Source organism: Aythya ferina (assembly GCF_964211825.1).
Source record: "Aythya ferina genome assembly, chromosome: 8".
Classification (NCBI taxonomy): Eukaryota; Metazoa; Chordata; class Aves; order Anseriformes; family Anatidae; genus Aythya; species Aythya ferina.
Window position 1 is genome coordinate 31,855,886 of NC_140304.1, and position 26,931 is coordinate 31,882,816.

The window sequence follows — 26,931 nt, forward strand, 5'->3', positions numbered from 1 at the left end:
ACACGTGGGCTGTTTTACAGCACTTGGCAGAGGGTAAGGAGGAGAAAGCACCAGGAATGTCTGCACTGTCCCTGTAAATCAGGTTTTCGCAGGGCTAACCCTATTCATCTTACCTATTAGGAAAAAAAGTCTGGATTAAATATCGCAATATAGAGAGAAGCAACTCATTTTCCATTTAAGAATGAAATTCATCCATTCTCAGGCTTAGCAGAACCGTGCGGTTAGAGATGCTGGGTAGAAAGGACACGCTTTCTTGCTGAGGGCTTTGGTGAAGTTTTTGATCTCTTGCTCCAGCTCTATCATCTGTCACGAGGAGGATGCCATTAGCCATCCCTGCCAGCGCCGCCGTCCCTGCTGGTGTGTGCCACTGTGGGCCGTCGGGTCAATAAATGCAGTTTCAGCCCCCCACCACAAGCCCCCAGCTGCTAAGGAGCCCATCCAGAGGGTTTTTAACCCAAAACAAAACCTCTCCTGTATACAAGTCTCAATTACTCCTTCCATTTTGGTGGGAGTTGAGTTGTTTCTCTGTTACTCCGGAAAGAATATTTAAAAATTTACAGGCTGCTCCCCGTCTGTGACAGCAAATTGGCAAAGCCCAGGGAATAAAGGGTAACGCTGCACAGCGTTTGCGGCTTGTTTATAAAACCTCCTGTGCTTAGCCATTTTATATCCGCCCCTGAGATCCACCATGCAAACACATCATAGCCGACAGCCTGTACATCTCGGTAAGATTTGCAATTGACGCTCTGAAGTTTTATTAGCAACGAATAGTTTAGAGAAGCTTTTGAATGGGTTTTATAAATCTGATAGAATAAATGACCCAGAGGAAGCCGCTGGTGTACACACGTCCCTGCAGGGCAGCGTCAGCGCTAGTGAGGAGTTCTTGCTGCAACTGGGGTATGACGTGGGTTACGTGACAAAAAATGAATAATGCTCCTCGGGGAACTGTTCTGTCTTAATTTCCCAAAGTGTCTGGGGAGATATTTTCTAACCCAAAATGCTCAGCAGATTCAGGAAAAATCTGTCGATGAAGAAATTCCTGTTCTTCTATCTGCTGTAATCTGGTGGCCTCGTCAGAAAGCGAGGGGCAGCTGAGCAGATCTGCAGATAGGAAATACCAGGAGCAATGAAGAAGAGTTATCAAGCTATGATGTGAAAGGGAGAAATCATATTGACAAGTGCTTGTGCCTGCTGTTTGTTTTCCGGAAAGTCGTCATGTAAATGAAGGATGGGTTTCAATGACACCTTCTCGGAGGGCTTTGTTTTCTCTTAGTCTGTTCAGTTCGGATCTTACGTATAACAAATGCGTTAGCTTTGAATTATAAAAGCATTATTCTGTGTTAGTTCTAAACAAAATGCCTCTTTCCTAAAGAAATGGATCACATCTTTTTAGAACTAATAGCAGGGATTTGAATTTCAGGTTTTAATTTATTGTATTGCAGTTATAGGGAATGGTTTTCATGAAATGCAGGTTTGTTCCTGTGAAGTATTTACTTCTTTTCAATCTACCTTTTCCATCTGTAGTTCAAAAAGATCATTTTTTGCTAAAACATAGAAAGAAATAAGTAAGTCCTCCCCATGCTCCTGAACAATAATTCTTTTGTGTATCATTACTTAATTGGCATAATCTATTTTGTTAATCACTTGGTGCACCCAGCCCATTCCTGTTTCCTGGATGGTTTTTGCATGTTTGCCATCATCCTTTAAGACGTCGTGATAAAATTTCCTAATCCTCTCTCATTAGCAGCACTCATTGCTCATGCCTCCGGATGGGTTAATAAATATGCATGTCCCTGACATCAGGCGTGACTCACGCGCCTGCATGCAGCGGGGAGGGCAGATCGCCGCGACTCGCCGCTTGCCTCGCTGCCCCTGTGAGCTCTTCGTGAAACTCGGGGGAAGGAAAATCACCTCCCGCAACAGCACGTTTGTCTTGGTTTTGTTATTTTTAACAAAGAATAGACTGAGTGCAAGAGCGTTTTTGTTCTGTAGACTCAAATGAGAGGTATTTCTAGACAACTATTGGCTGATTTTTTTTTTTTTTTTAAATATAACTTCAGGGAGGATGTCGACAGGCCTCACCCAGGTGTCCGGCAGCCTGAGGTTGTAGCTGAGCATGGTGCAAGTGGCCAGCCCTGTGGGAGCCCTCCCTGAAACTGCGACCCAGAGTGAAGCACCAGGGCTGCCAGGGACTGAGGTGTCCCCAGGGGCCCCCAGCTGCTGCCAGGGCCTTGCAGCAGCCTCTGGTTCCCCGTCTTGTCCCTGGGACAGGGCTGTTTGTGGTGGCTCTTCCATTTCCAGAGAGGTGAAGGGGAAGGGAGCAGTTCCACGCAGTACATCCTAAGTAGGAAACTAAAAGTCCAGGCACAGCAGGGCAGTGGTATGAGCTAGCATAAGTTCCCTGCATTTAGGGTGGTTAATAATTCATGCCCAAAGCTTTGGAGATATAACCCGAACGCCTTGCTAGTGCATGCAGAGGGAATGCACGCCTCCTGCTTTCTTTTTGGTATATGCAGATGGGATTGATGTATATCTGTGCTTTGTGAGAGTAAACAAATGACTTTTGCCAAAATAAGTTAAATCTGGTGTTGTTTTTGGTCATGGGACTAATCGTGTCCGTTCAAACCCATCTGTTCCCAAGTTGGCCAGCCCAGGATCTATGCACGGCCGAGGTGCCACTGAGCCTTGTCATTCAGTGCTTCTGGTCAGCCTGAGTATTTGCCAGACAAAAGGGGTGGATAACATCTTCCCCTCATTCGTGGTACATTATTCTTGTGTCCTTCATGGAAATATCTAGTGGCATTAGTGAGAGAGTCAATTATATTTTTTAAAACAAAGCGTTTATATCATGGTTTTGAAGGGTACATGTTTTTTATTGCTGTTATGTGGGTGTTCACTAAGCCATTAGTATTTTTTAAGGTCCGTGTTTTTAAGATGTGTACTTCCCTCATGAAAAATGAATGTGTTTTGATAACATAAATGATCCCTATGCTTCAGTTCAAATTAAAATCAATTCCGATGATACAGTGAATATTTAAAAAGTCTATTGTTTGTTCATAAAGAGCTGATGGGAATGATGAGTACACTTTTAAAAATAGCAGCGATTTCTGGAATGAAAACCAAATTCCAAGCGAAGGCAAAACAGCATAGATTGAATCAACAACGAGAAGAAAATAATTAAAAACATGTAGGCTGACAGGAAGGCACAAATTCCGATGGTTTCATTGGGTTACTGCGTGTGACAGTCCAGGCTGGGTGCCACTGAGGTGGAAACCACAAAGGCCTCGGGGGGACCTGGCCAAGAAGCCGAGCCCGAGGCATGGCAGGCCCTGGAGCGACGAGGCCACCAGCTCCCCGCTGCCAGCAGATCCACGGGGAACATCGGCACTGGTGGAGAAAAATGGGTTTGAACGGCCGCCGGGAGAGAAGGAGGTGGGGAGGTCGTGGTGCTGGTCCTGAGCAAGCTGGCCTAGCGGGGCCTGGGCTCGGGTGAGAGCCTTCCAGAGTTCCCCTGGAGCCCCAAATGTGTCGAGTCTGTGGCTTCTGGGGTCCCAGCAGCGTCCTTGGAGCCTGGCCTTTCGTACTGGCCAGCTCAGATATCTCAGGGAAAAGGGCAGATACTGTGCAGCTATGAACTAATCTGATTTCGTACTCCAGCCCAGCTGGAATGTTTGCAAGCTCCTGCCTATTACCATTAGGAAAAATGGTCTCAAAGGATCGCTGTGAAAAGAGAAGAAAATAGAGGAGAAAATGGGAAAGTTGGCTGGAGATGTACATGTAAGTAGTTCACGTTGCACGCCGTCGTGGCTGTAACCAGCATTACTCTTTTCTGCAAATATTTCAAATAGGTGTTCATCAGTTTCTGGCAGGCAGTGAAGGAGTGGATCTTGGTACCAACTAGCCAAAGAGGTGACTAACTTGCATGCCTAATGCATTCAGGTGGGCTTCCTGGGGTTTCCTCCATGCCTGGGCTGCAGGGTAGTGCTCACAGCCAGCTGAGGTCTGCGAGGCAAAGGCAGGCTACATCCCGATCATTTGCCTTAAACATAAAAAGTGAGGTGAAAAATAGATCCCCACTATTACCTCTTAAACTAGATTTTTATATAGAATTACCATCGAATGTAGGAATATGTAATTATTGAGAGGATCTGTCCAAATTAAAAACGCTGTCATAGCAATCTTTGTTCAGGTGGTAACTGATACCTGCGTGGAAAAATACAGAAAACTGAGGAAAATCTTATCCAATTTAATCATTTACGTTATTTTAATTTCTTTGTGTTCTTTGTGCGAAGACTGTTTTCAAAGAAGCTTTGCAATCTAATTTGCTGACTCCCACACGCGGCACAATCCTATTGCCTCCCAAATGCAGCAGGTTAATGCGTAACCTGGAGCAAGGCAGGCTGCAAGGAAAAAAATGAGACATTTTGTTTTGCTTGAAACCTAATGCTGTTATCTGAGTTGGCAGTAAAGGTATCAGAATGTGTTCCACTGTTTTTCTACTTTTGTATTAGATTTGCCTCTAGTAAGAGGATATAAATAAATTTTATATGTTGGTTCCTAGAAATTAATATCTTTTTTAGAGCCTTCTTTCTGACACCTGGGCTTCAGTCTATGTGAAAGTAACTTTTGTAGCTCATGGCAACAGCATTTTTATGCTTCCTAGCCTGTAGTTTGCCCACCAACTTTTAATTCAGAGGAGACTTTGTGTTTAGCTGATGGCAACTCTTCCTCTCGATTAGCATCTGTGGCAGTCGGGCCCCTGGGAGCGACTCAGTATTCTCAGTGCATCCTTCAGCGACCTAAGCCTGGAGCTGCATCACGTCCTGTTCTTTCCAGGCAGGTGATTTCTTGACTGCAGGCAGTTTTCTTTCTTGTTTAAACCACAGCAACAAAGAGCATAGCAGGGATCCCATCCGAGCAAAGAAGCCTTTCTAGTGCAGTCTTGATCAGCAGGAAGCCAGAGAGCACCTGAGTCATCTCCTTTAGCCCTTTGCAGCCGCATGCCAGAGACAGTCCGAGGGTGCCCACGCACCACCACAGAGGTTTCCAGCGCCCCAGAACAAACCTCAAACCTGCTGGAAAAGGTCACATCTGTATTTTGCCCCCAGAAGAAAGCAGAAGAGGTTAAAGACATCAGCAGTGCCCCCTGTGCAGCTGCAGAGCTTCGGTCCACCCTGAGCTGGGCCACTAGCAGGGGATTTAACCCCCTTCTCTGTGCTGCTCGTTGCTGGTGGAGAGATTTCTCCTTGGCTCCTGTGCATAGCGAGCTTTGGACTAGCAGAAAGGTCCATGAATGTACCGAGATTGTATTGAGAAGTCTGTTTTTGTCCAATGCAAAGCCACAAACAACACAGTACTTTAATGGAAAAGTAATTATAGCATATACGTACAGAAATGAAGGCGTATTGTGCTGTCTCTTCTGGAAGCCCACTGATATGCACTGAGCCTGGGACGCTCATTTTGGCAGTTGAGTTTCTTGCATTTTTATCACTGTAATATTAATTCCAATACATGTCAGTTGCTTATTTTGGTTCATACTTCTTTTGATTTGGTTAAGGGGAAAGCAGACATCAGCTCTGAAGGCTTTCTAAAAAAAAATAAAACAATTCAGATTTTCACCGGAGACTCCTGGGTAAGTCTGGCGGCTGCTGCAGAACGGTGTATTTTTATCCACGAGCTCAGTCTCTGCAGGATGCTGCGGGGGGTAGACACTGTAATACAGATTTTATTGTTTCCTGGTGGAATCCCACCGAAGCTCACAAGCCCCTTTCCGTCAGCAATTCACTGTTCAGCGGTCTCCATTGTACACATTTGGAGAGATCTTTTGAAGACATTTTATTTACCAACTGTATTAAAACACCCACACAGATGTCACTATGGGTTCCTCGGCGAACGCTGTATTTAAAATGTTTAGACTGCTGTTACTTGACTGATAGGGGGCAAGTGGCTCATTTTCAGCCATTGTTTCTGCTGGCTGGATCGTCGCCTCGGCTTCTTACCAGCTTCAGAGGCAGTAAATAAGGATGGCTTTTACTGAACGGCCTTCAGAAGAGTGGCTTTAACCTGGTGGCTGGACCCCGGCCGGCCCTGCTGCCGCTGCCTCGTGCTTCAGGTGAGGGAATGCCTCTGGGTGTGACGGGCCTAGCACTGGTCCCTAACGATGGACAGTCAGGAATCTATTTTAAATGGCTTTCACTGAAAGGTTAAAGCATTGTTTGAAGGGGGGTTGGCCTGTGGTGGGTCTCCCTGGCCTTGAGGCCCACATCTCTTGTGCTGGAGCAGGCCCTGTGGCAGCGCTGGGCCGGGGACCGGAGCCCTTGGAGCCCTGTGGGGCCGTGGCGCCATGAGGTGGCCTCGGCAGCAAGTCAGGAGCCTGAGTCCATATATTCGTCCCACATAGCCTGTTTTGTCACATGCAGGCCAGTCAGGAGCCTGAGTCGATGTATTCGTCCCACATAGCCTGTTTTGTCACACGCAGGTCGAGCACCTCAGATCAGAGACAAGCTGGTAAATGCAAATAGCTTTTGCCAAGGAAATGAAGTGCTCGGAGACAGGTATCAAACAGCAGGAAAACGCTGTAGATATTCACCTGGAGCTCGCCTGCAGCTTTCTGTCTCTCTCTCAAAGATTTAACTGTTTCTGGCACATCTGCAGAAACGCATTTTTGCTCCACGCTGTGTTTATCCCAGTGTCACTGCTCGCTGCGTCTCTGCTCTTAGGCTGAGGGTTTAATCATCTGCAGCTCCTTGGACTTGAACCCTTTGTGGAGAATGGGCTGGTCCTTCTCCTGGCAGCTGGGCAGAGACTTTGCAGCCCCCTGTGTTCCTCCCAAGCCCTACTGGAATTCCCTGTAGAGGTACTTGTCTGTGCCAACTGCTTCTTTCCTGCGGGTTCTTCTCAACAGCATCCTTTGATTTAACTCTGCACCATCCATTGGAATAAAACAAAGAGAGATCTCCGTAATATACCTACAGAATAATGCGTCTTCCCAATTTTCCCTAATAAGTTGACGACCAGCACTCTTTCTGTTTTGCCCAGACACTACTGGGCACTTACTTACTACTATACTTAACTGTATAGCAGTACTTCTATGTTTAACATTAAATCTTCCAAGGACGTTTGTCCTTGGTTCTTTTTGAAGACCAGTGGACTATATAAATTAAAGTTTGCTTTCTTATTTATCTGGGGATGTCTAGGCACCAGTCTGGTTTTACAAGCCCAAATTGAGGCAGACAGAGGAGTCATATTAGTGTTGTTTTCTGCTGCTATATTTTTGTTGCAGTAACAGAGATGAAAAGTTTATGGTACCGCAGAGAAAATCCTTCATTTGTGAAATCCCATAGTGTTCTCACCTCCAGATTTACAGATGAGGCATCAAATACAACAACCAAAGCCAGAAGAAATTGATTCACAGGTTTGTGAGCTTTAATTTGATTCCCTTTTGAATTGGCTCAATGCAATGTATCCTTGCTCAAGTGAAGTTCACTCTTTCTACTTATGCGATCCGTGTATGCTCATGAAAAATAAATATAAACAGTAAAAGAGCTCTGAATTGCTCAGAATAATAATGCAATGCCATGAATACAAAAGCAGCAGGGACATTCAGGAAAGTTTAAAGATGGTGATGTACATTACTGTGATATGCAAGAGGGTGCTCTGAATTACTGTTGATTTTCAATAAAGAAGAATGCATTCATGGGTTTCCATGGATTGCCTGCCTTCACTATACGCTGATAAAGTCTTCAGTTGTTCATTTGATAACTCTCACTAGGTGCTGATTTGGAATGTATTTTGTTACTATGAGGTAAACTATTCAACAGTTTTTTTCTGTCCTATGTAGGTATTTGTATATTTGTGCTGTAAAGATTTGAAATAAATACACGGGAGAGGAGAGGAGGAGCCAACCTAAGCCTCTTTGTCTCAGCTGGTATCTGCTCAGCCTCTGTGGTTGCATTTATGACCCAGGAGTGGGCTGGTTGCAGGCAGGACAACTTTTTCCATCTTTTGTTTCGCAGCTGTCTTAACTAGTGTCAGTGTCTTCCCTGATGAACTTTTATGTCGTACTTACCTGTAGTTATTGCTGTAAGTTCTGGTTGTGGCTCTCCATAGACATTCAGTGGGTGTTATATGCACCCCACATCAGGGCAGTGAATTTTTATTCAGGTAAACCCATTCCTCACCTTACATCGACTCACATCCTTGTGCAGTTCCAGATGAACTGTCTATTAAATTTATGCTTGCATATATCATGTAAAGCTTATTCTGGGTATGAAAGTGTTGTTTAATTCTTAATTTATGCCACACCTTGTGTTGCACATTAAATTATTAGTTTACATACTGCTTTGCTGCAATGAAAAAGACCTCTGCTACATTATAAAGAGTAAATTCTCATTTTGGAGTTATGTATTTGCTGCCACTGTCATTTTGATGCTTTCCTAGTATGTGATTTTCATTTTTTTTTATTACTCATGTTTGAAATAATGAATATCAGTTCCAGTAAATTTTTGCAAATGAAAAAAGCTTGCAATTTGTTATCGCAGTTGGTCGACTAAAGACTTTTTCTGCAAAAACTCCAACTAGCTGTAAATATGTTTGGAGTGTGGCTGTTTCAGCGGAGGCAGGGGGTGGCTGGTGCTGCACGGCAGTGGCTGCTTCTGCTCCTTCATGGTCAAGGCCTCCACGCTGGCGTGGTGGGGCCAAGCTCAATGGGATTCATACCTTGAGCTTTCCTGCAAGGGGATGCCAGATCGGAGAAGCCTAATTTGTGGGCTCAAGCTGAGTTGGGGTGGGAGCTAGGTATGGTGGTAAATAAGGCTGTGGCAGTCCTGGATGGATGCAGAAACAGGATTTCCTTGGAGTTGATTCTTCTGAATTTGCATGCTTTTTTTTTTTTTATTTGTCCATAGTTATTTTGTCAATATTCGTATAACATTTCAGTATTAAAGCACTACACTTTGGCAGCATTTTACATGTGCCTAATTTTTAGCTTTGTGAAATTCATAACGAAACCATAATGAACTTCATAATGAGCTACCGGGACAATGAGGGAAATGGGGTTTTACAGTGATTAGTGTGTGTACTGCATGAAAGGATCAATTTTGTGTGCGTGGGGGCGAAGTTGGGCTTGTTGAAGGCGAGTTTTGGAAGATGACTGGTAGAATTGTGGTTGTTGTTCTTGGATGCTCGTGGATTTCTCGTGCTGCATCAAGGATCTGCAGTGGCAGATCTAATCCCTCACTCAGAAACCACGACTGGTCCCTGATGTTCTGTTACCTACAAGGGAGTGCTTCAGCAGATGCGGCCTTGTTCTGTTGGTAAATGAACTTTTAAGCCAATTCTGTGCTTTGTTGAAAAAGAAACTATTTGGCCATGTGTTCAAAGCCTTTTTGGGCTGGAGCAGGCAGTGCCCAGCTTGGCGTTGGCAGGAGGCAGAGCTCGTCCCCTGGGGGCCAGCAGGTCCCTCAGGGGTGCCGAGACCAATTCTGGCTCTCCTCGGGGCTGGAGGTAACACACTCACTTTTCAGAAAGCCTTTCATAATGAAAGTGGCTGCCGAGCAGTGTCTTTGACAACTTCTCCCAACAAACACCAGTGCGTTTAACAGGAGTTAATTTAACACTGCTTTCTTAATTATCCACCTATACTCTAAATGAACTTTGGATTATTATTAACAAGTATTATCGCAGCTCCTATGTGCCCTACTCTTCCTGAGTGCTGTGTTGGAGAAATGCAGCCAGTTATGGTAAACATTTGTTAGCAAAATATGAATTTATCTCTGTGGCTGCCTTCAGTCAGATCTCCCAGCTATTGCTGATATATCAGCCTCTCATTTCCTAGTCCTTCCAGGACAGATTTCCAGGTGCTCTGAAGAGGTCCCCTTGAAGTCAAAGGCATTGAGATGCACCAGCTTCCCTCTGGTAAAGAGTTAAAACCTGCAACATGAGAGGAATCGGACTGAAAGCACAATAAATTTCTTGTTTTGAAAGCAGTGAGCCGCCATGGGGAGGAGAAACTTCATAATGAAAAAGTTGGAATAAAATACATAATAAGCTGATTTTTTTTACACAAGCTGAATTATTCATGTGGAGCTGAAATTCCACGGAGGGGCTGCTGTGAGATTAACAGCCCCTCAGCCTCCTTAGTGCCACTTGAAGCCCCCTCCCTGGAATTACTGTCATGTACAATTAGACAAACATTAATCTATATGCAAGTGTTTTCTTTAGCAGAAATGGCATTTAACTGGTTTTGGATTCTGTTCACAAGGTACAACTCCCAGCTAATATCAGACAGAACAGCTTTTGGTCGCTCTTCATGTAAAAATAACCCATGGTCACTGGTCTAGAAGCCATTTGGTCCAGCGTTCACGTCTAAACAGACCCGTGCAGAAGACTAATATATCCCAGATGTGCTTCACCCGCAGTGGACTTGGAGAAAAGTCAGGCCGTGGCCAAGTTTCCATTCTCCAGCCGTCAGGAAGAAATTCACCTTACAAATGACTCCACTCTGCTGCGGACGCTGGTTCTGAGCCCTGAAGCCTCGCAGGTTCTCTGACGTTCACGTCTGAGGCCGTGGCGGAGCTCTTGACGGACCACAGGCCAGGATCCGCGGTGACTTTGCAACCTGACGTGAGAACACAAGCAAGTACAGTTGCTTCATCTTCTTGACACGGGCTGGTCTTGTTCCTAGTGCTCCAAATGAGCGACGACAGGCTTGTGGCCCACCTTGCCCTCCACCACATTTATTTACGCATGCTGCTGATGAAACGCGTTCCCTTCTGCGTAACGCTGTCCTCTGCTAGAGTCTGATATACCCTGGAGATTGGAGGAGTAATAAAAACACGAAGAAAGCCATCTTCCCATCATTCAAAACCAAAATAGTTTCCACGCTGCCTGCCTCCCGGTGTATGTATTTTCTGTGACAACGGAGGCAATTTTCTGTCTCAGCAGGCAGGGTGGCTGTGCAGCACGGAGAGCTGTACACAGCCATTGTCTAGGAGGTGTTAGGATCCAGCTCGGCTCTGAGTAAGTGGATCTGTTCTCTCTGAACAGTAGGGGTTGAGCTGAACTTCTAATGAAGCATTTCTTAGGCAGGCAGAGAAGTGTCATTTATCAGCTGTGAATTGCCTCGTTTAGGGGACTAGATCCATCTCTGAATTTTCTGCCGCTGTGTCAGTCAGTCTCGCTTTCAGAAGAGAGAGAGAATTTAATATCTAACCTGCTCTTTTGGGAAAAGTAGCAACACATTGCATTCTGCAGCAATATTTGGTATTTTGACTGGCTGGCCCTTCTGCTGACTCCTTTCCTGATGGAAGTGCCGGGGCTGGGGCAGGGGTGCGTGCTCACAGCGCCCAACCAGCCGCGCTTTGACATTTGAAAAGGTCATCACTCTGCCTTAACTAGCTCCTCTTCCTTTATAAAGAGGCAGTGTGCGATCCCCTGCTTGCAGGAGGATTGGGATGTGAGCAGAGGACGTTTCACAACTGCCTGTTGGTGATGACTGCAGGCGTGCTACATCGGGGTGGCTTTGCAGCAGCTTAGGGTTATGCAGTTGCTGTCGATCGTGCAAACATTGATAACACGTCTCTAACAGTACACTGGTCTCCAGTTGCTGTATGAATAATAGAGAGAAGCACCAAAAATATGGAAGGTGTTAGGTGTCCCTTTCTGGCTTTCCATTGAAAGAAGGCACATCTGAATGAAGGAGGCAGAAGTTGTTTCTTCTTAAATCGACCTAAACACGAAGCAGTGCTTACTGTGCAGGGAGCTACTTTCACCCACAAGGTAGGAAACCTTGCTCAGCCTGGCTCTATTAATACACGTGTAATGTCAGTGTCTCTCTAAATCCTGGTCTTTAATAGGAAGAGCTTTTGTAGAGGTAAGAGCAGATGGCCTCCCAGCTCTCCAGCAGAAGAACAGCTTTCTTTCAAGGCTACTTGTGTTTCCTCGTGCACTGTGATAGATTTAATCATCTCAGGCAGCTTCTGACCACTGCAGAAATGGTAGGCTCTAGAACTTTTCCAAGCAGACTAAAACAGGATCTTTACACGTGAGCTCATTGTCTTTTCCCCATGATGATGGTTCCTGCCCAAAGCCTGTTTTTGTATTGTCCTAAGCCTAGGAGAGTTCTCCTGTAGCAGAGCTCGTTTCTGGTTAACAGAAATGTCACATTAGCTGCTGCTTGTGGCAATACGTTGGGGCCAGCTGTGAAAACAAGCAGATACCTCCCACATCCAAACCCTACTCAACGGCGAGCCCAAGTGAGCTCTTCTGTGATCCCCCAAAGCCAGGAGCCCCAGGTGGGGAGCATCGCGGCGTTTTCGGCAGCAATCAGCCTCTGGAAAGTCTTGCCATGGTGCCAGCCAGACACCAGTTAAAGAAGTTGACAACCTGCACGCTTCATGGGGAGCTCGGTTTGCCAGACTTCCAATGGGCAAGCGGGAAGAAAATTCCCTTCCCTGTGATTTACCTCTGTTTGCTCAACTGATTCAGCTCAGAAGTGTCATGACACTGCCTTTTATTGAAAATCGCTCTATTTATTGTGGAAAAAACCCCGCGGTGTAATGTTTAATCAAAAAGCCATGATGGTCGGAGCATAAATCCTTCTCATTCTAAAACATTTATACAAGGAAAGGGAAAATCTATCAGCAGCAAGTGAGAGAATCTCCAGAGAATGGCAAAGAAAAGCCAAGCGCTGTGAGCTGTTCTTGCTGCTGGGCTCAGTTGTGCTGTATGGAACACGAGGTTAAACTTCCCTGAATCTCTTTTATTATTATCATCCATTCCCCCCAAGTAGCATAGTAGTAGAATTCAACAGGAATCATGTTTTGATGCATTATAATCTGCTCAACGCTTAGCAAATGTACTTTATAATTCCTAAAATTCTTCAAATCAACAATAGAATGATAGAATGCAGTAAAATTACAGACTTAGAGAATAATCTTTTAAAACTTTTTAGGAAAAACTACTAACTTCAGAGTAGAATTTAGTATATGATTGTTTTCATAGCATCTTTTCAGAGTTTTTTTTTGTAGAATTCAATTGCATCTTTTAAATTGAAGTTGTACGGAACTTTTCCATAGGAAAAGCATAAAGGAATCATAAGCAGAAGAGAATTATCCAATATATTTAAGCTGAACTATCTAGTTCCTTTTAATGAAGTTCCTCAGACATGTTTAATAATAGTAGTGGACAAACCTGCCCACTTTCTCTGAGTACAGTGTTTTGGTTCTTGAACTCCTGGTGCATTGTTGGTCTGGGTGGGGGTGCCAAGATCAATGCTACCAGTGCTAGTTCTGATTTTGTGGCAGAGTTTCATGCGAGATCCTGGGTAAAGTACTGACAGCAAAAGTGCAGGTCGGTGGTGCTGGATAGAGCTTCAGCCTGTGTGGCCAAATGCTGTTTTCACAAGCACTAACAGCAGCACACAGGTGGTTATTCAAGGTTTTGAAGTCTCCTAAATGAATAAATGTTACTTATTTGTTGCTTCGTTTTTGTTTGTCACTTAGAGGTTTGCTTTCAATCCCGGTGCACAGCATAGCCAAATCGAAGTCTCCCAAATTCTGTTAAATGGGCAAGTCATTATATTTCTTGGTGTAGTTCAATGGATTTATTGTTTTGGTTGATGTGAAGACTTACTACTCCCATAATTGAGGTAAGCGTGTTTTCATTGTGTTCTATTGCTAATAAAATAGTTGTGATTTAACATCTTGCTGGCTTAAAATAGCTAGACCTTGGGCCTAATTACAGAGTTTTCTTTTGCTTAAGATTCTGTGCGATAAAGGTTGAAAGGGTTTGTTTCCAAGGAAACAAATGCACTGCACTTTCGTTGCATAAAATGTTTCCTGTAAGAAAATTCCATAACCAGGCTCCTGGGAGATAAAAGTGTCGTAAGGTAACCGCGGCGTCTTCGGAGCCTTTCTCCAAAAACATCTGGGTTTGTGTTTTCCTGAGCCTGCATTAAGAAGTGGTCCAGAGGCAGCACGCTAACCCCGGCATCACAGAACTCATCAGCCTGCTTCAGCAGCACCTCCTCTGTTCACGTGTTTCAAAGTGCTCTTAAAAAACGTGCAGTGTCATGGGAGCACGCTTTATTCTAAAATAACGCACCTCCCCTTTTATATTGCAGCTCCTTTTTTACATGTTGCTCTTAGTTTCCATATTAGATAAGGGAATTTTGGGTGTATTTTGGGTAGGTACATTTTTGCTTTGTCATGTGTCTCAGTCTACAAAAGTCTGCTGTGGGCACGTGTTCTGCGCTGGAGTGCAGAGAGTGGCTTCCAGGCGCCTTGTCATCTCCTCTGTAATTTTCTTTTTTTTTTCAGGGAAACAGGAGCAGTAGTTGAAAATCATCACAACGGGCAGACAAATTTTAGAAATTCCAGATGCCAATGTTCAAAAGTTGCATTTGTGTTTTCCCTAAAGTGGGAAGCAGATAGGAGGAGCGTGCCTTCTGCCCGTGCCTGCGACACGTGGAGGGTGGCGAATGCAGGAGGCAGTGAACAGCAGATAAATAATCAGGGCTGCGGCGTGCACTATTCTGAGCTGCATGAGTAAGTCTCTTGAAGGACTGAAACCCCTTAATGAAATCTGTTCTGGGAATAATATTTTTTTAGCATATCCCGTAGGTCATCCGGAGAGCCAGGCAGGAGCAGCCCACAGAAAAGTCCCAGAGGCCAAGGGGCATGGTTTGTGCAGTCCTGGGGTCGAAGCACCTCATTTCAGCCCTGTTGTCTGCAGAAACGGTGCACCCGGTTCTACATGCAGCATTGAATCGTGCAGACAAGCTGGATTAATCAGCTTTGTCTATTTGAAGCTGATAAATATGCATTAAATTATGTGCAATACCTTTTTCTCTTTCAAAGTGCTGCTCTAACGCCGAACTTCAGCGAAACAGATGTGTGCTTTCTGCAGGGCATCGGCTGGCAGAGCTTGCTCTCTGGAAAAACGACATCCCCGGCTTGCTGCAGAGTCTTTGCTGGCAGGGCTCAGCAAGCTGAGAGCGGCGCTTTGGGATTTTTAAAGCTGGAGCCTCGTCTGCAGGGAGACGGCAGGAGAGGCGTGTAGGTTCTGTGTAGGTTCTGTAGTGCCAGCATCGCCCAGGGCAGCACAAGCGCTGGGAGTTAGATGCCTTCCCACTGCTGCTAATGATGACAGGAGAAGTTGTGTTATCTGGGCGAAGGCTCCTTGTGCTGCTGTGTTACATAAACTTGCTGGGCGCACGTCGAAATGGCAGATTGGGAAGAGTGCTCGCCTGTAGCCTGCTCTGGGGGCTCTGTTTTGAAAGTGCCCTGCTTGGAAGCAAAAGGAGAATCCCCTCAAATTCTGCCTGTGTATCCCTCTTCTCTAGTTAGGGTCAACTCGGACAACAAACTCAGAAAATAAAAATCACAGGGACTGTAAGAAGGCCTTTTGCTTTGTGGCTCTTCAGGTCCATCCTTTCGGTCTTTGCATAGCTGGTTTCCCACCGCCCCATCCCCTGCTGGAGGGGTGGTTCTCCTGCCTTTTGGTTTTGCACCTCTGGGGACGGTGCTGGGAACCTCCCTGCAGCAACTGCAGCAGTCGTACAACACATATTTTGTGTCCTCTGCTCACAACTGCAAGGGCTGCCTGCGAAGAGCTTTCCCTGGGGCGCACTGTCCTGCAGGTGCTCACCAGGTTCAATTCTTCTCTGGTGATTGATTATTTTTTCTCTTGATAACTGTGTGCCACCCCAGAGCTCCCCCTCCGTGGACCTGGCTCCGAGCAAACCATTGCTCTGTGCTCTGTGTGCATTTCACAGCGTGCTTCTCTGGTGTACCCATGGCACGTTCATGGAGTTTGCCAATTGTTTCAGAAGTATTAGTGTTCGGATTTCGCACAAAGTCTGCTGGCTTGAATGAATTAGGTGGAGACGTGCGTATTATTCTGACATTGGAAGTTAAAATGAGAGTCATTTCAATATGAAAAAACAGCTATTGTCAATATCAGTTACTTCTTTGTTAAGGAGACTTCTCACTGAAAAGGAACTTTCAATACACCAAGGGAATGATGCGTTAAACAAAATCATAACATTGATAACTCTGGCGGGGTTGATTTAGCTTCTGAAAACTGGTTCAGAAGGGGTCAGAGAAAATGCAGATTCCCTGCTGACTGCAGTTCCAAATATCGTACTGTCTTCTTCAGGGTGACAGTCCAAAAATTGGGGATTGTAACGTATGTTAAAGGTGTACAAAGACCTTGTTCTGGACCTGTAGGTGCGAGCCTCTTCTCTATGTCCCATCCCTGTGCTCCGTGGCACAGCTGTGGCCTCGCTGCTGGTTTTGCTGGGCTGGCACCAGCCTGCCCTGAGCATGTGGTGGCCAGATCGTGTCTGCTCAAGGCCATGGCTCACAGCAGATGTGAAATACCTGGTAGCAAGTGGGGAAGCACAGAGAACACACTTAAATTTCCCTGTCTGTATTGGGGCTTTTTTCTTGTCACGAACTCGGATGGAATAGAAAATATTTTAAAATATTTTCATGCAGATGGATTTGTGCTGAAAGGAAATTGAGAGCATGATGGGAGCTCGCATGAGGGAAGCGAGCAGAAAGGAGCAATCTGAGTACCTGAGGAAACTGCTGCTTTCCCTCGTCTCCTGTCAGGAAATAGCTCCTTAAGTACTGCACTCCCAAATTGTCGTCTGCTTGTTTTACCACAAACTGCCGTAATGTAAAAATATCCCTTCTTCACTCAAGTAGCTATGAAAGCTAATGCTCTCGAACGCTGCAGCTTAAAGGGTGGAAGACAAAAAAAGACGAAAATAAAGTGTTGAGGGTAATAAGTCATAATATTGTGACCTGTGCTGAGAGGCAATGATTCCTTTCACGCACACAGCCGTGCTGGGAGAGAGGCGTGCCAAGCCAACACGACCCGAGCGAGGTGAGTGCTGTGCCCTGTTCACAGGTACCTAAACATCACTCCAGTTTTACATATTTAATTTCACAAGTGCTCAGGCCCACCGCTCAGTTCATCTCCCTGGCCTGCAGAAGTGGTGGGGAGGGCAGAGAAGGCTCTGGGGTCAGGCTGCTGGTCGGGATCTGGTTCTCCAGCTGGTTCCACTGATGGAGAAGCTTGGGAAGCCTCCTGATGTTCAATACCTTGCTGCTTAATCCTGCGATTCCTCACCTCTAATTGCCAATGGTGATATCCCGACATACACACACCTACAGCACCTTCTCTGTGTTACTTCACCAAATTCCATCCAGAAAGCAACCATCAGCAAGTGTTTCTTTACCAACCGAGGTAATGCAGCAGCTGCATCTCAAAAGAACCGGAGCATCGAGAGCTGATAAATTTTGAGTTAGGCATAAAGCTCATTTTGAAAAATTTGCCGTAGTTTCTGTTTCAATCAGATAAATGATTATTGGTTTTGGTTCAGGCACTTCGCACGCTGCCGTGGGAGCTCACGTCCCCTGCAGCATCTCTGCCACAAATTGGTTTGAGAAAGCTTTAGAGTTTGGAAGTAGCCAAAATGGAATAGAAAATCAAAGCCCCCTGAAGGTACAAGGTTTAGGTTTAAGGTTTTGGCGTGCTGTTACCAAAATCATGCCCTCTGAAATGCCATCCTGTGCTCTGCTGGCGAGGGGTGGGTGGGACTGGTCCCAGAGGGGCTGTGGGACAGGTCAGCACCGGGACCTGGAGGAGGTCTTGAAGAACACGGCACTCTGTAAACGCGCTGCTGGCACCAGCTCGCTGCGTTATTTTCTGTTGGAAACTTCTCAGAAAGGCTCGCTGTGAAGTTGCAGAACAGATCGAGAATCACTGAGCTCATTTTCCAGCTTTTCTTTCTTTTTTTTTTTTTTTTCCCCTTTGGCTCCTGGATGAACTGGGGAGCGCTGGTTTCCACCTGAAACCATCCCAAATGCGCACAGCAGCCCGCCCGAGTCTCGGTTTCCCTTTGAAGGGAGCTGCACTTTGTTCCCTCCCGTACCTGCTCCCAGCCGGAGCATAAAGCACGCTGCCTGCTTCAATGCCGGAGCAGTCACCTGCTCAGCTCAAAGGCTTTTTTTTTTTTACGTAAATGCATTTTTTTTTACGTAAATGCTGCTTTTTTTGGGCTGCGGTAGAATCTAAGAGCCAGGTCGCGCGTTTGGCGCACCTGGGCGGCTCTGTGCAGCACAGCTGCGTGGCTTCCTTTCAAACACCTCCTCTCCCACATCAAGCTGCTTCGCTTGAAGTTTCCCCGTTTGAAAACAGGGTTTTAGTGACGGGAAGAGGGGAGGGAAGGTGCTCGCGAGACAGCTGGAGGAGAAGTGTCTGCTTTGAAAAGAGGAGCTGCTCCCGGGGGGCTTTATGGCTGTGTCTGCCTGGGGTCTGTGCGTAGCACAGGTCAGCTTACGGCAGGAATAGCTCGTTATTTGGTGATCACAATGTAAGAATTAAAGAAAAACAGATTATCGTAAATTTACATTTGATGAGTTAATCATTTTAAGTGGCTCTATGCTTTATGATTGTGTTTCTTGAATATTTTCCAGTATTACACGGAAGATGCTGGTATTTAAGGTAAGGGTTGGTAAGGCAAAGCGCTCCTTGGGCAGCCTACTTTAGAGGAAAAAGGGGATTTGCATTGCAAATCAGGATGTCATCATTATGAATCAGCGTGGCCAGAAAGAAAGAATGAATGAAAACCTTCTGCATGGCCGAGTGGCTTGTTTGGTGCCCAGGCAATCACATCCCTTCCAAATCAATGGGCAGCTTTGTAATCAGCCTCTGGTAGTTGCGTGTGCTGGAAGAAACAACGACGCAAACGTTTGCAGAAGGGTCAGTGCTGCTCTGCAAAACAGCTAATAAAACACCAGGAGCAGCAAGAGATGGGAAGTTTGCTTCTGACAGGTGCATGATTTACATGCTTTCAGATTATAAGATAGGATTTTTGTGCTTTATCCTGATCTGCCACTATTAACACCTGGGAGGAAGACAAAATATTCATCTCGGTGTTTTAATATCTTATTTATTTGGAGTGAAAACCCCAATATACTTCTGAATGTGTATAAGGTTTTTAATCTGGAGATACCATGAAATGCGAACATTTGGATAAAGGTGTTGTGCTTCTGATTCGTCTCAAAATATCAAAAATATCAGGCAGCTTTTTTCAGGCCACTGTACCTGTACCTTCGGGGGACGGAGAACATTCCCGAGCCTTTGCAGCAATCTGCTGCTGATCGAGGGGAAAAAAAGGTAACAAAGTGCTGGAGGACCTGGAGTGTTTGAAGCCAGCGTGAAAGCGTTCCGGCTGCACAATAGCTGCCTTATGTAACCTGTCTGAAAGACGGGAGAAATGTTCTGTGCTGCTTTCCTACCAAGTGGTTGTGAGAATCCCCACAGTTATTCACAAAACACACTCAAGGTGTTTCCCTCGAGCACGGGCGTTGGGGTGGCCAAGGTGAACCCATGGGGCTAGGGTTCATCTCTAATAGGGCCTGCAGAGCCCTAATTAATAGACATTAAACACGCAGCTATGGCACCCACTGGGTAAGGATCAAAATGAGCAGTTTGATGATTTTTAAAGGGTGTGGGATAGGGGTGGTGTGGGAGGAGGAGGCAGGGCACTCGTGACGAGACCCAGAGGTAAGGGAAAAGTGGCTCCTGAGCGTAGCCTTGGATAACATTCGTGTGTGTCGTGTTGGTTTTTCACTTGGGTCTCTAATGGGGGATAATTATTCAACTGTCTGAGTAGCTGTAGGAGAAAAAAAAAAAAAACACAAGAGAAAGACATGGTCCTTACCACCCAGCCAGCGTTTCATTACTGCCGTGTTCCCTGCAATTATCCACATCAAGTTCAGGGTGCTCGAGGGAAAGGGAGGGTTGGAAACGTGAAATGAGATACTGCAGAAAGGGGAGCAGGGGCAGAAAATGCAGAATCTCAGTAGATTCTGAGTAGATAGAAGAGAAGCAGCAGCACACGGAAACTTCTGCGACCAAGTGAACAGTGAATTTGTTTGGTCTTTTTCAACAAAACCAACGAGAATCACACTGAAGGCTATTTTTTTTTTTTTTTTGATATTTCAATGTGCCAGGCTGAGAGCTAAGGAAAAGCAGAAAAGGGCAGGATCACCTAGGGCACCAGGAGCATATTGCCTAGGAATTCCCGTGCGCCTCATGAAATTGTGAACATTTTCAGCTTGTTTGGTGCAAAGGGATGGGAAGCCTGCGGAGGGACGTGGGGGTGACTGTGGGGGTGGCAGTTTGTTAGCCCCCAAAGCGTTGACATCTGCATTGCACTTATAACATAGCATGACTTTTGGAGATGGAAATTCCCTTTTTGAAGCTATAATTGCAGGACTGACATCTCTGCTGGCTGCGTGTACCAGTGGCCGCTTGTCCAAGGTCTGCTACTGGGGCTGCAGGTTTGGGTATGGCTATATATCTGCGTATTTCTCTCCATCCATACATGTTTGTGGGCTTTTTTCATATATAAAATGCATAAATCCAGTCTGCATAGTGTTGAAGGCAAAATAGTTCACCATTTCATGTCAAATTGGCCCATTCCAAGACAGACAAACGTAGAGATGCAGCAAAGCAACTGGGAAGGTCCAGACTGACGTGCTGGTTAACCCTACTCCATCTTTATAGGCACGGTTCCTTTTTTGGTGTATTTTATGGAAAATGGAAAATATTCTCATCCATATTGTGTGTTTCTGAACTGCTGAGCCCCACGCAGCACGCCGGGCAGCACATCTCAGCCCACCTCGGGAGCTGTCACCTCCATCCTGGCAGCGGCGCGGGGCGGGCAGGTTCGCTCCAGCACTCCCGAGCCACCCAAGGGCATCTGCTGCTGCCGGCGGTTTCAGTTCCCCGTCCTTCATCAGCCCTCCCCTGTCACCCTGTCACCACGCGGGTCCCTCGGCGGCGCGGGGCTGTCCCCGGCAGCGTCCCCGGGGCGGTGGCAGGGGCTCCGCGAGCCGTGCGGGGCCGGATGGGTAGCGGCAGGGCTTCGATGGAAATCCTGTAAAATTCCGCTTTATGCAGAGAGGTAGAAATCTGCTCTTGCTCAGAGCCTCTGGCTGAGATTGCGGCTGTGGACGTACCTGCTGGGAGGATTTTCCTAGCGCCAGAGCACCTCTCCGACCAGCAGGAGGGGGCTGGAAAGGCAGCTGGCGGCCCCGCTCGTGAGCTCCGACACGTCCCCGGGTGACAGGAACGAAGCCGAGCGCGCCGGTGTTTATGCAGGATGGCCAGCACAGCCCCTTGCAGAGCGCCTGAAGCCTTCAGAAAGCTTCCTCGGTTCTTGCAGTCCGATGTCACTGCTCAGCCAGGCCTTTTGTCATAGAGCCCTGCTCCCTCCCGGCTCGTCATCGGGGCTGCTCCCGGTGTCCCCGGCACGTGCTGCGCTCACAGGGGTGCCCTGTCCCCCTGCCCCGCGCTGCCACCAGCACCCCGCGACGCGGGAGCCTCGGGAAACTCGGGTTCATCGGCTGAATGAACGATGAGCGTGACCTGGGAAGGATAAACAGGAACACGGGGATGCTTCTTGAGTTTGGAAAATGCACGCTTTTCTTTTCTATTTTTTTTTTCTCCTGTGTCAGTGTCATTGGAAGGGATTATACAAATGAGAGCAGGAAACTACAGTCAGGGTTTTGCCAGAAATAGATTTTTTTATTTTTTTCTTCTGCTGTAGACGAAGAAATATGGGAGTCTGCCGAGGCTGCTCCGCGGCACCCTCACGTTTTGATTGCCAAGTCATTTGCATTCGTGTATAAAGTGACATCCACCCTGAAATGGGAGTTGACATGTAATCAGAAAGAACAAAAACTCCTGCAAGTAGCTGTATGCCGCTGATAAAACTTAGGCAAGACAGAAGTTGGGAGTAAGCGTGAAATGTACTGAGCGTTTTCAGGCGACTGGAAGAGAAATACTGCCCTGGAAGATGTTAAATATTAATATCACGCGCAGTCGCCGTCACTCGTGGATTTGGTAAGTGGTCATTTGGTACTGGGTTTTTGTCCGGATCGGTGCAATTCTGGTGGGCACAGGAGCAGAAAGCTCCTGCAGAAAGCGGAGAGGTGTTGGTGAGGACGTTCGTGTTCCCCAGCCCTGACATTTCCCTGGTGCTCGCTGAGTGTTTCCTTTTGCTCTCAGATCTGAGCAGATCTCGATCTGGGACCGCTGGCACCCTCACGCCTGGGAACTGGGGGGCACGAAAAGGCCGGGAAGTGTTGTATTGTGCTTAATTATTTCTGTTGCAATCTGTCCTTGTCGTGCTTACCTCGGAGTCGCTTTCCAAGATCTTCATATGTGAGGGCCATTTTTCAGCTATTTGCTTTGCAAGGCTTACCTCAAAACCAAAAGAGGGAGGTTTCTGTCTGTAAAACCCGCTTGAGAAAATATATTTTCTTCTAAAAAAGTAAAGGAGCCCCTGAAACGTGTTTTCCCTTGCACGCTTTGGTGGCGTTACCTCTGTAACTTGTCCGATCTGCAGGCAGTGAATGTGGCACCGCAGTGCCTGGAGCTGGCTGCGGCTCTGCCTCTGCCCTGGGCTGGTGGCCGTGGGCTGGGGGCGATGCTGGGGGGATCGGGGCCGGGTCCTGGTGCCCTGTTCTGCCCCTGGATGGGGCTGGTTTCACTGCTGGAGCTCTGCTCTCGGGGTTATGGTAGGAAGTTATCGGATAGCGTGGTAGATGACTCTATACAGAACGATATTTACCCTGTGAGAGTACAGAACACGTAGAGAATTCACTATTCTGTAGGTTCGAGGATTATATTTGGTAATCTCACACATACAAACATGTATCCTGTTCTTACCTAGAATGAATTCTCTGTTATTACTGCTCGTACAACACATCCTGCTGCAGCCCCTGCGCGCTAGGCTCTGTGATGAAGCTGTAGCTCAGTGTGTGCACAGGGCGATGCAAACCCTGAGGTCCCGGACAGCACCTTACAGACGTGCAGGTGCTCTCCTGGTCCAGCACCAGGCTGGTAGTCATGGGTGGCGCTTCAGGGACTGGAGACTGAAGAGGTAAATATTTAGAGAAGAGGACAAATGCGTTATTGATGCATTATTAAATGCGTTATCTCCGTACCCCTGCCCACCATGCGGGTAAAGCAGCAGGGGCCGCTGAGGGGGCAGGACACGGAGCAGAACCCGTCTGGAGATGGCTCCGAGGAGCTGCTTGGGGCTGACGGGGTGGGAAATGCTTTGCAGCTGCAGCCCGCAGGTGCCGGGGACGGTGCACAGCACACAGCGAGAGTGGCAGGAGTAATTTTAGCTCTGGGAAGCTGAAATAAAGCCCCACGGCACCGCCATCGCAGGCGTCAGGGCTGTAAATGAGGCGCCTGGACAAGGGGGCCACCGAGCTGATGTGATCGACCAGTACAGTTTAGGGTGGTTTAGACCAGGTATTTTTTTTCTTGTTTAATACATTTTTGGTCCTCTTTTGAGCTTCCCTTTCCTCTGTCCCATCGTGCATACACAAACTCTTTAACAAAACTTGAATAAAAAAAAGTAGTGGTGCTGTAGGCTTTGGTGACAGCATAACCTGGTCATCATCCTGAGCTATCCAAAATGTATTCATTAAAATTAATCAACCCAGCCACCATGCACCAATGGGTGGGTGTGCAAGTGAGCAAGCACCTGCTCTACGTTGCAAAGGAATAATTAAAACCAGACACTAAGGATGGCTGGGATGGTGCTGGAACGGTGCTGCTCCGTCTCTGGCCAGGTCAGTGCTGGAAGTCGTTTGAATAACACTCTGGTTTGGAAACAAATAATGTTCCCTTTTGGAAACTATAAATAATGATCCCTTTTGGAAACTATAAATGATGTTCCCTTTTGGGACCCCCGTGGTCAGTGCCTGCTGGTGGGGATGGGTCCGGGTGCGGGGCAGGGGTGCAGGACGTGAGGCTGGAAGTGTTTTGCAGACCACAGTAGCACATAGACTGAGCCTGCTTTGTAAATTTATTCTTGAACTATTTAAATCGAAAATGTTTAACATATCCTTTCAATTCCTCTGCCTGAGTTTCTTCTGGAAGGACCCCACAAGTGTTGCTGGCATGAAACTCGGGCAGTCGGTCCGAGGCTAACAGCGTTTTGGCCTCGGTTCATGCAGTATTTGCGATGCCCTTGGCAGGTGTTGCTCACTGAAGGGCCTGGTCTGATCCCCTCAATCTCCGCAGCCACGGGTGTCTGTCCCCATTTGGTGTCCCCAGGGCCCCTGCCCTGCCTAAAACACCTTTTCCTCCAAGTTACCTGCGGGGCCCCAGCGATTCGCTTTTCCTCGGGTGTTATTTCTGTAGCCTTCAGTAAATGGGTAGGCTCTTCAGCAAAGAAACGCTTTATATGCACGGGGTGTGTTTGAGGGACGCGGCTCAGAAATCTGTAGGCACAATTTGGGAAGAGAAAGCCAAATATTTTTCTTATGCTCACAAATGGCTGTAAAAAGCAAAAAGAAAGTGCTGTTGAAATGTGTCTTCAGTGAAGACAATGCCTGGCTGAAGCGTGATCTTCAACAATAGGATAATTGTGCTTTAATTGGCTCTGAGCAATCCAAAGAAAGACGGGCGTTTGCTTTTGCTGTTCGAAAAGCTCCTTTCGGAGGGGTTCTTGTGGAGTCTCTGGGGGTCTAGCAGCCTTCCCCGTACTGAGCCTCGTCCTGGTGTCCCTGCCTGTGTTACCCAAGCTGCTCCTTCGAGGCAGAAAGCAGCACCTAGAACAACGGTGCTTCCCTTGCCATAGCTGCATTATCATCTTTACATTATTTACCTCGAATGCAAATGAAATAATCTTTGTAACTTTATAACGACGGGAACCTTTAGGATCGCATGGCATCCCAGTTCGATTGCTTCTTGGGCTCGTTTTCATCCTTCATTAGACTGATGGAACATGTGGTGCGATTTCCCTAAAAAGAAAAAGGAGCTAAAAAGGGCGAACTGCTACTAAAGGCTTGCAGATATTTTTATTTTCTAGAGTTTATATTGATAGCTACCTAAAAAAGCAACAAAACATAGACATAATTGGGGAAGGAGAGGGATCCAGTAAAAATGATAACTAAATCCTTTCATTGGAAAAGCAACGATTTTGCCACCTTGGATTTTTTTTTTTCCCCCAAAAAATTCAACTTCCATCTGAGTGCTTTAACTCACTCACCACCTGCAGTTTTTAATCCCGTTTTCATTGCTAATTGCACCGAACAAAAGAAGACTCTGGGTGAGCTGAACAGTTCTAACGGGGCCGTTGGCCACAGAGCCCTGGTGCGGCACCGATGGAGCCGTCGTGGGCTGGGATCGCATGAACCTGGGTGAGTGCAGCGGCCAAGCCATGCTCTGCGGGCCCACGGGTGCCCCGTGAAGCTTCCAGCCAGCCCCGTCTGCCTTTTGGGCTCTCACAGAAAGGCAACAAACACAGGAAGGGTGATTCTGGGCAGATCAGGCTTCTGGTTATCCGGTGGGCATCAGGAATCCTTCTCTTCTCATTTTAAGAACTGATTTTTTCCTTTTTGTATCTAAATGCAAGCAAGAGCTTTTAAGAAAGCAGCAGCATTTCTGCAGAGTGGGCCTAAAGATGTGAGTGAAAGCTTTGTGGGACAGGAATGATGTTCCTGAGACGTCCCTGCTGTGCCCTCAGGCCAGCATCGGTATGGGCAGTGCGAATATGGGTGCGTTCGCTGCCATCCCAGAGCGGTACCCATTTGTGGGATGCATCGCTGGTAGCTAATTCACAAGGATAAAAGCAAAGCTTTTTTTTTTTGAAAAACTTTTCCTATTTTGTTCAATTTTCACATCCCACATGTAGTTAGTATTTCAGTAACTAAAACAGCAATTACAATAAGCATTAGGGATCACCTGTGATAAACGGGGCAAAGGTTCAAGATGCAGAAGAGCAGCTCCATGCAGCCTCCACAGCCCCCCAAAAACCTCACTCGCCGTCTAGAATTCCCCAAATGACCAAAACCAGTGCAGTAGGTATACAAAATTTCCCTCCTGCTTTCTGCAGGATCCAGATTGCAAGCCTGTTTTTTTTTTCATCCCGTTATTCCCTGTAACAGATAACTGAACGCTTGTAGCTACAAGAAGTCTTTATCCCCATTATTAACCTCTGTAAAAGAGGTTTATGCAGGAAAATCCCAATAAAGCTTTAGAACCAAACATCTGCATTCCAGAGCATGCAAAATGTAAGTGCAAGAAAAAGAAGAACTTCTTGGAGAGGGCAAAAAGTGCTCCTGCCTTCCCGGGGCTGGTGGGTGTCGGCGCTGTGTCCGTGCCTGGGCTCGGTATCGGCACCAAACTTGGGTTTGTAACACAAGTGTCTGAGGGCTTTGGGGTTAGAAAGCTTTAACTGTGCTTCCCTGAGAGCTGCTGGGACACTTGTAGTACCTAAACAGAGTGTTTTAAATACCCCAGATTTGCCATTAAATGAGAAAAGTTTTTTTTTCTCTAGGTTTTCTCTCAAGTTTTCTTTCCTGGAAGCTGGAGGCCACGTAAACCCATGGCACACTCATGGTATCTCAGAGGAAGGCGGTGGGTACAGGCCTGTTAGGGACATGGCAGGGAGCTGAGTCAGTCCAAAGGGCCTGATTGCACTATACACTATGCTTGGAAGCTGTGGGTAAAACATGACAGGCTGACAATATAATGTAGTGAAGGCATTATCTGGTGATTTCAGTAACGTGCTTTTGGGGTGAGGGCACAGAAAAAGCAGAAGACTGGAAAAAGCAAATGTAGCACGTGTGTGTAGAACTGAATAGGTGGTGGTCTGGGCAATTACTTGCACAGGATTAAAACCTGTCATCATTAAGAGCCTACTAAGAGCCGATTTGCCACATTTACGTGCATATACTGTGCCGCCTACACTGGCGCAGAAGGAAGCTTTGTGATTTCGGTGCTTGGCCCGCTGTCAAAAGCCCAAACATGAGCAAAGCGCAGCATATGCGGCTGGTGGGCTTGTTTACAGAAGCTGGGGAACGGGGAGAGGAACGGGACTTG

At 46.7% G+C, this 26,931-nt stretch overlaps 1 protein-coding gene across 3 annotated transcripts in view; it reads left to right on the top strand.

Annotated features, from left to right (window-relative positions):
* PDE4B (phosphodiesterase 4B) overlaps window positions 1-26,931 on the top strand; it is a 180,882-nt gene that overhangs the window by 83,042 nt on the left and 70,909 nt on the right. Inside the window, exon 1 of one of the 3 annotated variants that reach the window (XM_084527680.1) lies at window positions 20,840-21,927. The exons of the other annotated variants lie outside the window; for them this stretch is intronic. Coding sequence (XP_084383806.1) covers window positions 21,881-21,927 — 47 coding nt within the window. The 5' untranslated portion in view covers window positions 20,840-21,880. Of the gene's footprint in view, window positions 1-20,839; window positions 21,928-26,931 lie in introns of those variants that run through there. 3 annotated transcript variants of the gene reach the window in all.